The sequence below is a fragment of the Astatotilapia calliptera genome, chromosome 11, assembly GCF_964374335.1.
Source record: "Astatotilapia calliptera chromosome 11, fAstCal68.1, whole genome shotgun sequence".
In the NCBI taxonomy this organism is placed as follows: domain Eukaryota; kingdom Metazoa; phylum Chordata; class Actinopteri; order Cichliformes; family Cichlidae; genus Astatotilapia; species Astatotilapia calliptera.
Window position 1 is genome coordinate 29,946,364 of NC_137432.1, and position 12,126 is coordinate 29,958,489.

General features: G+C 37.0%; 1 protein-coding gene across 1 annotated transcript; it reads right to left on the minus strand.

Annotated features, from left to right (window-relative positions):
- Positions 1-278: 278 nt before the first annotated feature.
- Positions 279-6,528, minus strand: LOC113032789 (sialic acid-binding Ig-like lectin 8). The gene is made up of 8 exons (XM_026185895.2): positions 6,433-6,528; positions 6,006-6,095; positions 5,326-5,688; positions 4,496-4,825; positions 3,865-4,176; positions 3,635-3,758; positions 2,945-3,014; positions 279-2,756 (listed from the first exon to the last, which is right to left on the minus strand). Exons 2-8 carry the CDS (start codon positions 6,046-6,048, stop codon positions 2,400-2,402), a joined length of 1,599 nt encoding a protein of 532 aa, XP_026041680.2. The 5' UTR covers positions 6,049-6,095; positions 6,433-6,528; the 3' UTR covers positions 279-2,399.
- Between the last annotated feature and the right edge of the window lie 5,598 nt (positions 6,529-12,126).

A 12,126-nucleotide genomic window follows, 5' to 3' on the forward strand; every position in this document is an offset into this window, starting at 1 on the left:
ATTTCTGAAAACGGTGCTGATGAGGTTAAAATTATACTGAAAGAGAAATAAACTTTCGAGTGAGGACCAACAACATAAACTCAGTTACTGTGTTGTTTGTTGCGCCTAATTTTAAAGAGGAGGCTCATCTGTATGTTGAGAAATCTTCTCAGGAAAGACAAGAGGCAGTTTTTTTTTTTTGTTCTTTAAAAATTCAATAGTTTTATTAACAGAAGAATGCTCAATAAAAATGTACAGGAAGCAAACTGCACAGGAAACAGGTTTAACACAGATGCCACTACAGGATGTTGCAAATTCATATTTTCCATACTCATGTGACTACATTTTACTACCGCAGTCCCCCTGGGAATCAATTTTGGATCCCCCAAACCCAAAACATGTTTAACGGCAGGTCTGAAAAAACTTATGAGCATTTGCTTCCATTTATTCAAACAAACAAAACAAAACAAAACCTGCACAACTTCTCCTCACACTACAGTAATTCCTCAATCTCAGGCTATCACAGTAGTAGTAAAATAAATGTAACAAAGAGCACAAAAAGGTATTTTCATTGTAGCAATGACTATAAGTGACATAAATCATAAAAAAAAGGAAGTACACAACAGTTGCTAAAAACAGGAGAAACAATGTGTTGTCATGCTAACCAACCAACCAACAACAACCTTATCTTCACTTATCTTGCCTCATCACCACTTTAAACTGTGAAATAGCTGACACAGTGCATACTGTTTAAAGTATGATGGTGTGCGATTACTGATATATGAAAACCATATTAAAAAATATATGATTAAAACAATATTATTTAAAAGATGCTTTAGATACCCGCAGATTCAAACACAAAGATTGAGCATTCATCTACTTACAACTGTCATCTGTACACATGCACAGTATTCATGAACTAGTTATTGTTCTCACAAGAGTCACAGACGAATATATATATATATATATATATATACTTCCTTATTAGGCATCACTCTATTATCGGTGGATCTAATCTTCCTGTTCTCACATTTTGACACAGTAAGATACTATAACGGTCAATTTTAAGCTGTAAAAGAAACCTGAAATCTAAATATTATGACCCCCTTAGTCCAGTGTTTGTTGAGCTGGGAAGTAGCCTGAAAGGTGGAGCTGGACTTTTGCAGTTGCACTATTTACAGCAGTTCAGCAGAACACAGATAACCCTCGTCTGAGAGGCGTCAAACTAGAAAATGCCATGCGTGGTCTGAATTTGTACAAAAGCTTTACCAGGGTGTGCTTTCCTTTAGCTTTTTATGGTTTAAAACAAAGCAAAGGTGTTCTCTCCCCTCCTGCATAAACTCAATAATGTAACTGAATAAATTCTCACTCCGAGCTTGAATTTGATTTCAGTTGCATTCACCTTATTTATGACTGAATTTTATTAACATGATGAAATGTTTGACTGCTACATGAAGCTGCTAATTCTACCTGATGTATCATACAGAGATATGCAAAATGTAAAGAATATTGTTTGCATACAAAAACTTTTTCACAAAGATTTAACATTTATATTCATGTTTTAAACCACAGGTGTCAAACTCCAGTCCTCGAGGGTCGGCGTTCTGAAACTTTTCTATGTGTCCCTGCTGCTACACACCTGAATAACATTAGTAGGTCATTAGCATGCTGAGATGGGGAATTCAGCCATTTGACTCACAGCAGCTCATACGTGAATGAACACAGTGCAATAAAAGTACTTTTACACGTACATTTTCCACTTCATTTATTTAAATTTACTTGACTTGGGTTAGGGGTTGCCATCTCAGCAGACAGTCAAACTCTACAGAATTTTGTAAATGACATACTAAGGTTATCTAGGTGTGTTGCAGCAGGGACACATGGAAACGTTTCAGGACACCGGCCCTTGAGGACTGGAGTTTGACACCCCTAATTTAAACAGTTTCACCTTATGTTCTTGTGGAACAGTCTTTTGAAGGTGAAGTAAATAAGAAGATTTATTACAATATTTACATAGTATGGCTGACACCTGAATATTTCCTTGTATTAAATAAGTGGAGTCTCCACTAACGACTGCCACTTACATACCAAAGAAAGAAGTTATAACATGAGAGGATATTTCATGAAAACCTTTTTGTCACCACCTGGATCTGATTAGTCGACCCACCATTTTTCTGTTTAGACCACATTAAACACCACAGCCTGATATTTTTACCATTTTTGTAAGTCCTGTGGAAACGTGTTTATCCTTTTATATTACATACATGCTTATATTTTTCGTAATTGAAAAATCCCAGAAATTCCATCTCATCTAACAACGCACACACAATTCTCAACGCATACGTTGATTGCAGCATGCATGTATCTTCTGTTTGTAATGTTAATTTCTCCAAATGTGATAGATCTCACAGCTCTCATAATTAACCCATTAATTCCTCCACACTGGAATACAGCGCCACATCCTCACCTTCCTCATTGTCCTTTTTACTCATGAACTCATTCTCTTCATTGCCCTCCAACATTTCACTGTCCCCTTGGGCATCTTCTTGTCTCACTTCTTCTCTTTTAATTTCAGCATACTCTGTGTCTTTGGCATCCTGTGTGTTTGCTGCCTCTTCAGGGTTCTTGGGTCTTAGTGCAGAGAAGTTAATGTCGGAGTACTCCACCTCTGTTGTGCAGTTTCCATTGGATGGTAATTGTGCAACAGACTCAGCTTCTCCTTCAGCGTCCTCTGGCTCACGGATCCCATCATATGTTGCTGCTTGATCAGCATCCATCTGTCAAGCACAAGGCAGCAATTACAGGTAATTTGACAGCTTATAAAAAACAATAATGACGTAATAACATGACAGAAACCAAACTAGCTTAATATTTGACCAAAAATATAATTAAAATCAAACTAATATCATAAAATAAATATCATATTCAGATATGTTACCAAAGGCTAAGTACTTATTTAAGTTACCATTAGACCAGCTTCAGTAGTCACCATCTCCAGGTTTTCAGACAGATTTTCTGACCTCTTCCACTTTTTTCTGGGAAGAAATTAATTAATAGAAATGAAGCTTAGTGAAGGTCTCACAGCAGACCAGAAGTGTTGTGTCGTGGCAAAAAAAACCAAACCCTTATAGTTCACATAATCTGATTATTTTCTGTGCTCAATCTGTTTTTTCTCATGTTAAAAGCCGAAAAAATATCTTGGATCAAAAAACTGCACTTTATCTTTACATATAAATATGATGGCATGTGTCTCAGTTTTAATTTCCGGAAGCTGATGACGTAAGATAAGCCAAAACTGTATGAAAACTCACAAAAAGTAAATAATGATTGCAGCATGATAATGGTGACAATACAATATCTGACAATTTTGATATTTTACAATATGTGTTTCAGTTCTTTCCCATATATAATGGTATTTATATGTGGAAAGTTCTGGTATAAAAACTTAAGTCACCATTTAGGATCTCTAACAGTATATAATAAACTTTATATAAAAATGACCTAATAGAAATTTACATGTGTGCAAACAGAAATCATTCGAGTATACCAGGAAGATGGTGAGCATTAATATGAACAATTCAGAAAATATAATATTCCTTTTTATAAAATAAAATATACAAAAACACTGATGTCAAAAATAGAATAGTAATATTACCTGCGACATTTTGTTACCAAACAAGAAATGACTGTTGAAAGGATTATCCCAATCACAAACCCCGTCAACACTGCAATGTAGACTTTCTTCTCTAGAATAATCGTTAAAAACTGTGTGAATGTATCTGAAATCAAATGAGATAAACCGTGCTGATTACCTAAAGCTGAAAACAGGTATTGAAATGTTTTAAATTTGAGTATAGGGGAAATGTTTAACTCGTAAATACTTACAGTTATTTCCTGTATTGTTTGATGATGATGAATTAGCATTGAACTCATTTATTATAAGGCTGACACTTGATGAGGTATTTCCAATACTATTACTGCTGACACATTCAATAGTGGAGTTGTGATAGTGATCTTGGGACACAGTGATGGTGCTGGTGACTCTGGTGTTTGACACATTGGTTGTTACAGAGTACTCAGTGTGGCTCTCCAAGTGTGGCCATTTGATGGTGGGTGAAGGAAACCCCTCACTGATACACACACAGGTCAAAACCTTTGACTGAGCGACACAAGAGTTATTCAAGATTCTTGCTGCATCTGCAAAAACAGAATAAGAAGCTCAGCATCAAGATTACAGTAAACTCATAGGAACATAAATTGTCTTAACACATTGCTTCAATATAAGAATATCTGATACTGAAGAACACAACAATGTAATTAATATTACATTTACTTTCCAGATTTTAATGAAAACTGCTTTTTTAGGTAAAAAATGCAAAAAATAAGAGCAGACAAAATATAATGTCAGTCATGAAAGTTTTACACTTACAGTAATTACAACATTATTATAATTACTGCTACTACTACTAATACTGTAATAATGATAAAATATACTTTTGCCAAGAGTAATACTCACACTTGACATTAAGAGTTTTTGTCTCATTTGTTTTGACATTTTTGAAGGTGACCTTACAGGTGACGTTACAGGTGACCTTACAGGTGACCTGACCACCGTTGTGTTTTGTTGAAGCGTTAAAGGTCAGAGTTGACTTGAAGGCAGGCATATCCTCAGACTGGAATTCAATGTTGTTTTCTTTGATTTCATAGAGGTTTTGTCCTGATCCACTCCATATCCAGGTGATATTAGGAGTGGATCCAGAGCAGAGACCAGGAGCGCTGCAGGTCAGTGTAGTCTGCTCTCCCTCTGTTATTTCAGGAATTTCCAGTTTGGGCTTTTCACTCAGCTCTAATAGGAAAGTAAATGAAACAAGACATTATAATCAGCATAAAAACCACTACTAATTTAAAGTAGACGTATGATCACTCTGTTAAGTAACTTAAATTGTAAAAAGTACAAGATAAGGCTGAAAAGGTCCAAGACAGATGCAAGCTCTGTGAGGTATACCCAAACATCAGTTTATGTCTGACCAAAGGAATAGACTAAAGGACATTCAGCAGTTTCTGTTTTTCACTTTAGCTGACATATATGATGAATGGAGACACAGGACCTGCATTACAGGAAGTCGTTGTGCCTTTGTGTTAATCTGAGCATCATGTTTATTCACAAAAATCTTTGGAGTGGTAATGATTTAACAACTCTTAAACTCACGTTAAACAAACATGTGCTAGTGCCATAATGCAGCTGTAGTTAATACATGTCATTGTAATTTAGTCGAGCTAACTCATTTAAATCAAACATGATAACGTGGTCACTGTGCAGGGAGTATTTGTGGTAGGTTTTGATACCTGTAACTGTGACTGTGATGTTTGCAATCAGTGTGCAGTGAGTCTTTGTCTTAGCGACAGCGTGATATGATCCAGAGTCCGACTTGGTGAGGTTATTGATAATGATGCTGCAGTTCTTTTTCAGGTCAGCCTCCAACAGTGACACCCTCCCTTTAAACTCAGGTTCAGTTTTCATATTGTTACTGGAGCCAAATATTGTTTTAGTTATGTTTCCATCATGTTTATACCAAGTTATATTTTCAACATTACCATCTGTAGTAAAAGAACATGCTAGAACAACACACAGTCCAGCCTGTGCTGATACATTTTTACCACTTTGTGTGATTATGCTGTTGCTCTTTGGACACTCAGGAGTCCCAGAACCTGAACATGCAAAAACAAAAGAGACAAACCAGAAGAGAAGAAGCTGAGTTCATGAAAATCAAAAACGATGGTAACCAACACCATCAGTTTACATCATTTACAATGTTTATATTTAAAGATGCCTCTTTTACTTTACTTCTGCTGTTAACTGATATGACTTATATAAGCGATGCAGTTCACAGCTGTTGCTTCCCATTTTTAACTTAGTAAATGACATTTTCAAACACGGCTGTCTTTGAAACTGCAGTTTTCCTTCTTTTTGTAGTTTCCTTAAATTCATATATTGATGAAGATTTAAATAAAATTTCCTTCTGTACCTGTGTCAGCGAAGAGCAGAATCACCCAGATGAGAGTTAACATTCTGATTTGAATGACAGCACGGCTTCTCTCCACAGGATAGACGCTTTCTTTTCAAAGCACAAACACACAAAAGGTGCAGTAAAAATATAGAAAGTTCAGTGGCTGATAGAATCACATACAGGATATTACACTTACATATTTACTGTTTTAATATATTTTTTCATGTGACCAATAAACTTGGCTGAGATCTTGAAATATCAAAGTTTAAAGCATCATATTAAAGCATTTCTTGATATCTGTGCCATCGAGAAGCTAAAAATTATGAATGGAAATCTCACAGCCTCAGACTTCTTCAGTTAGGTATTCACCAATCATTTACAATCATTTTTTATGAAATTACTGAAGCAAGAATACTACAGAGAAAAATGGATGAAAGTGTTTTACCCTCACTCTGTGTGAGCCTCCAGCTTTTGTTTCCACACACTGATCTCTGCAGACTGTCTGCTTTCAACAGACTCTTCTTCCTCCTCCTCCTCCTTTGTTACTTCTCTTTGCACTTCAGCAAGTTTACAGGAAGTTTAGCTTTACTCTGCTGGCCATTATTTCCTCTTAGACTGCCACCACACTTACAGCTAAAACCTCCTATCACATTATGATGTTAATGTGAAACTTTAACAGCAGTGAAATCAGAGATAATCTTGAACATGAGGTGCTAAGCTTTCAAATATTTGGATGTTCAAAACGGTTCAATTGTTTTAAAAACAATCGTCTGACAATTATGCAAGAGGATTTGCAAGAGGAAGATTTGCTGCTTTGTAAAATGTTTGTACTAAAGAAGTCATTTAGATGAGTGATGAAATGTTTCTCCTACTGAAAACTGAAGGAGAAGCTGAACAGAATAAACTCTCTGGGATTTACACATTCTTATTAACATTATTAATAATGTTAATAATGATCACTTTGTTCTCTCTAAGTTCCTGTTTAGACTTTACTGCTTTAAGGTTACAATAATTTCTGTCTAAATACAATTTGTCCTTGTCAGTTACTGACTGCACAAACTAATGAAACCTTTAGACAGCACCACAGTGTGACAGAGGTAAGAAAGATGTTGTAACTAACATGCTTTCTGTTTCAAAGAGTGACATATTGCTCACTGCGATACTGTATGTCAAGAGTATTCATGCAGCACATTTCTAAAAGGGGAAGTAACCTCTGACATATAGAACAACATTAACAGAATCATAAAGGCAAACTCAACCTAAAACATTTATTATGCAAAAGAAATATCACTAAATACTATAAACTATTATATCTGAAGTGTTTTTTTTCATCATTACATTTGCATATCACCTCATCTTTCCACTGTAATAAAGAAAAAAAAAATAGGAAGATGGAAAGCCTAACTTTGAAAAATATAGTCCCTCAGCTTCTCCAGCTCATGTATTAGCTTTGGCAGGTTGTACAAGCCTGCACCTAAGAAATAACCCGACAGATAATTCGTGCAAGCAGCTACCTTTGACCTATGCAGTGGTGAAGTTTTGCAACCTCTAGTAAATGTGTGAATAGCTTAATGTACTATATGAGCTGGTGTCATCACGTTTAATTGGGTAGAATTTGTCAGCCTCTGATATTGAAAATTAAGCGAACATTTTGACAACGATAAATTGTCTATTTTAACACACAAGTATATTTTTCTCACTCATTGCCAATGTGGGTTCATTTATGCATAGTATTAACTCTTGTAATTGTATTACACGAGGTTGTATAATAGTATACAACCTGTCTGTGCAGACGCTCCAGGCTTGGACCACACCATATGACTACTGTGCTGTAGAGGGTTTACTCTGTCCCCTACAGGTGAGTGGAAGAATGTACATACGAAACAAAATAGCAGCTACCGGTAATAAGTAATACAGGGAGTGCAGAATTATTAGGCAAGTTGTATTTTTGAGGAATAATTTTATTATTGAACAACAACCATGTTCTCAATGAACCCAAAAAACTCATTAATATCAAAGCTGAATGTTTTTGGAAGTAGTTTTTAGTTTTAGCTATTTTAGGGGGATATCTGTGTGTGCAGGTGACTATTACTGTGCATAATTATTAGGCAACTTAACAAAAAACAAATATATACCCATTTCAATCATTTATTTTTACCAGTGAGACCAATATAACATCTCCCCATTCACAAATATACATTTCTGACATTCAAAAACAAAACAAAAACAAATCAGCGACCAATATAGCCACCTTTCTTTGCAAGGACACTCAAAAGCCTGCCATCCATGGATTCTGTCAGTGTTTTGATCTGTTCACCATCAACATTGCGTGCAGCAGCAACCACAGCCTCCCAGACACTGTTCAGAGAGGTGTACTGTTTTCCCTCCTTGTAAATCTCACATTTGATGATGGACCACAGGTTCTCAATGGGGTTCAGATCAGGTGAACAAGGAGGCCATGTCATTAGTTTTTCTTCTTTTATACCCTTTCTTGCCAGCCACGCTGTGGAGTACTTGGACGCGTGTGATGGAGCATTGTCCTGCATGAAAATCATGTTTTTCTTGAAGGATGCAGACTTCTTCCTGTACCACTGCTTGAAGAAGGTGTCTTCCAGAAACTGGCAGTAGGACTGGGAGTTGAGCTTGACTCCATCCTCAACCCGAAAAGGCCCCACAAGCTCATCTTTGATGATACCAGCCCAAACCAGTACTCCACCTCCACCTTGCTGGCGTCTGAGTCGGACTGGAGCTCTCTGCCCTTTACCAATCCAGCCACGGGCCCATCCATCTGGCCCATCAAGACTCACTCTCATGTCATAAGTCCATAAAACCTTAGAAAAACCAGTCCTGAGATATTTCTTGGCCCAGTCTTGACGTTTCAGCTTGTGTGTCTTGTTCAGTGATGGTCGTCTTTCAGCCTTTCTTACCTTGGCCATGTCTCTGAGTATTGCACACCTTGTGCTTTTGGGCACTCCAGTGATGTTGCAGCTCTGAAATATGGCCAAACTGGTGGCAAGTGGCATCTTGGCAGCTGCACGCTTGACTTTTCTCAGTTCATGGGCAGGTATTTTGCGCCTTGGTTTTTCCACACGCTTCTTGCGACGCTGTTGACTATTTTGAATGAAACGCTTGATTGTTCGATGATCACGCTTCAGAAGCTTTGCAATTTTGAGACTGCTGCATCCCTCTGCAAGATATCTCACTATTTTTGACTTTTCTGAGCCTGTCAAGTCCTTCTTTTGACCCATTTTGCCAAAGGAAAGGACGTTGCCTAATAATTATGCACACCTGATATAGGGTGTTGATGTCATTAGACCACACCCCTTCTCATTACAGAGATGCACATCACCTTATATGCTTAAGTGGTAGTAGGCTTTCGAGCCTATACAGCTTGGAGTAAGACAACATGCATGAAGAGGATGATGTGGACAAAATACTCATTTGCCTAATAATTCTGCACTCCCTGTATAAACAAAGAGTAATATACAGGAAAATAAAGAAGATACCATTTTAAAAACATATGTGCCATACCTGTGCGAATGTATTGAACAAAAAGCTTTTGCTGCTTTTTCACTTTGTAATTAACTAATATGGCTTCTGACCACTCTTAAATGCTATTTGACAAAAAAGTCAAATATTGTGCACAATTAATGAGTATATTGTAAGTAAATTGTGGAAAACATAAAGCTGTTTATAACAGGAACGGAAAGGAAACACATTTCACAGCAATAACGGAATAGAGCAATCATCAACCACCTCTTCTACATGGATGACATCAACCAATCGGATATGGTAGTGGTGGACAAGCAGAGGAAGATGGCATGGAAGAGCTCCAACAACTTGCTGGGCACATTAAAGCAGCTGGGCTTCGTTAGAAAGTAGAATCTGCTCATCCCCTTATACACAGCATCATTTTTGTTCCTCCAGTCCATCGTTCAGGTGAATGTCCAAGTATAGTGGTGTGAAAAAGTGTTTGCCACTTTCCTGGTTTCCAATTTTATCTGTATTTTTGTCACACTTAAATGATTCAGATCATCAAACAAATTTAATAAGAGTTGTATTGTTCAATGCATGCTCCCACCGTCTCCGTGGAACGCAAAGACTGCTGTTCGCAGCCCAGAAAAATCTAATACTGTTTATTGTGAACCCGTGCTGGACTATCAGAAGAAGGTTCATTATCAGCCTGCTTCCATAACAATTGTTCCGTACTCTGAGGTTCTCATCAAGGACTTTTATGTTCCTGAAAATGATTTCTTTTTCTCGCTTGTGATCATCCGAGAACCTGTCTCTCTTCCCGCACCTGCTCCTGCTCCCAGGGCGGTTCAGACCCAGCATTCCTCTGCATTTGTTCCAGTTTTGAAGGTGGCTAGGGCCCCCTGTGAATCCTGCTCTGTCTAAGCCCCAGCATCCAGAGCCTGCTGCAAGGTTTCGGCACTGCTCTGCTGTTTTTCTGTATGTCAGGGATTACTTCCTCTTTCAGAAATGTACTATATGCAGAGATGGGCAGTAACGCGTTACTGTAATCTGATTACTTTTTTCAAGTAACGAGTAAAGTAAGGGATTACTATTGCAAAATCGGTAATTAGATTACCGTTACTTTCCCGTAGGAACGCTGCGTTACTGCGTTACTAAAACCGTGATTTTTTTTGCGAGAATGTCTCATGACAGTGACGTAAGCAAGTGCGACGTTGGTGACAGCAGCTGTGTGCAGATCAACAATGGATAATATATCGAGTGCGGGAGAGAGTATGAGCGTGCAGCGTTTAAAGTGTGGAAGTACTGACCTTACTTTGAGTTTGATTCCATAAAAAGTGACAAAAACATTAGCGTCCATCGTGCGTGGGAAGAAAACTTCTTTTTACAGCGAAAAAAACCCCTAAACTTCCGAGCAAGCACCGAGTAGCTACGACGTGATGGGAAACTCACAGAGACACTCGCGCGGATTCTTCAACTGACCGCAGCACACCTACACCAGGGTAACCCTCCGCCTACCCTGCTCCTGCTTTACAGGTGAAAATAGAGCAAAAGGACCGCTGAGTCTTTGACTTTATTTATTTTCTGCTGTGTTTTACTTGCATCTGTTTGAAAGAGTGAGTGAAAACACAAAAAATATTTTATTTTATGTGCTGGAATGTGTAGAAAATAGGTTTAAATGTTAAACTAATTTATTCAAGTCAGAGAATGTTGCATATAATTAAATGTTTTGCTTGATGCATAAAGTTAAAAGATTAAAACTGATAAAACAAGTTAAAAAAAGAGACTTTTCCATTTGATTACATTTTGTATGATGGATTATGTAGAAAAAGTAGAATTGGGCTGAAAGATCTATCACTTTATCACCTCTTCAGGTTGTAAATCGTGTTTTTAAAAAGTAACTAAGTAACTAAGTAACTAAGTAATTAATTACTTTTGAAAATAAGTAATCAGTAAAGTAACGGGATTACTTTTTGGGGGGAGTAATCAGTAATTAGTTACTGATTACTTTTTTCAAGTAACTTGACCAACACTGACTATATGAATATTCTTGACTTACAGTGTTAGAATAAGCAATGTGTCACTCTTTGAAACAGAAAGCATGTTTGAGGGACATGTCAGTTACAACATCGTTCTTCTCTCTGTCACACTGTGGTGCTGTCTAAAGGTTACATTAGTTAGTGCTGTCAATGACTGATTAGGACAAATTGTATTTACACAGAAATAATTGTAATATTAAAATACTACAGTGTAAACAGGAACTTAGAGAGAACAAAGTGATCATTATTAACATTCTTAATAATGTTAATAAGAATGCGTAAATCCCAGAGAGTTTATTCTGTTCAGCTTCTCCTTCAGTTTTCAGTAGGAGAAACATTTCATCACTCATCTAAATGACTTCTTTAGTACAAACATTTTACAAAGCAGCAAATCTTCCTCTTGCAAATACAGAAGTTATTTCAAAGATCAAAGTGACACCATAAAGCAGAGCATTAACATGCATCTATATATAACAATGCATTACAATGCATAATTGTCAGACGATTGTTTTTAAAACAATTGAACCGTTTTGAACATCCAAATATTTGAAAGCTTAGCACCTCATGTTCAAGATTATCTCTGATTTCACTGCTGTTAAAGTTTCACATTAACATCATAATGTGAT

Bases quoted from the DNA above. Each gene is read 5' to 3' on its own strand.
- LOC113032789 (XM_026185895.2), bottom strand. From the start codon at position 6,048: ATGTTAACTCTCATCTGGGTGATTCTGCTCTTCGCTGACACAG. The intron at 3,759-3,864 runs GTAAGTATTTAC...ATTTGATTTCAG, and splicing joins AAACAATACAGGAAATAACT to ATACATTCACACAGTTTTTA. The intron at 2,757-2,944 runs GTAACTTAAATA...TGTGCTTGACAG, and splicing joins CTACTGAAGCTGGTCTAATG to ATGGATGCTGATCAAGCAGC.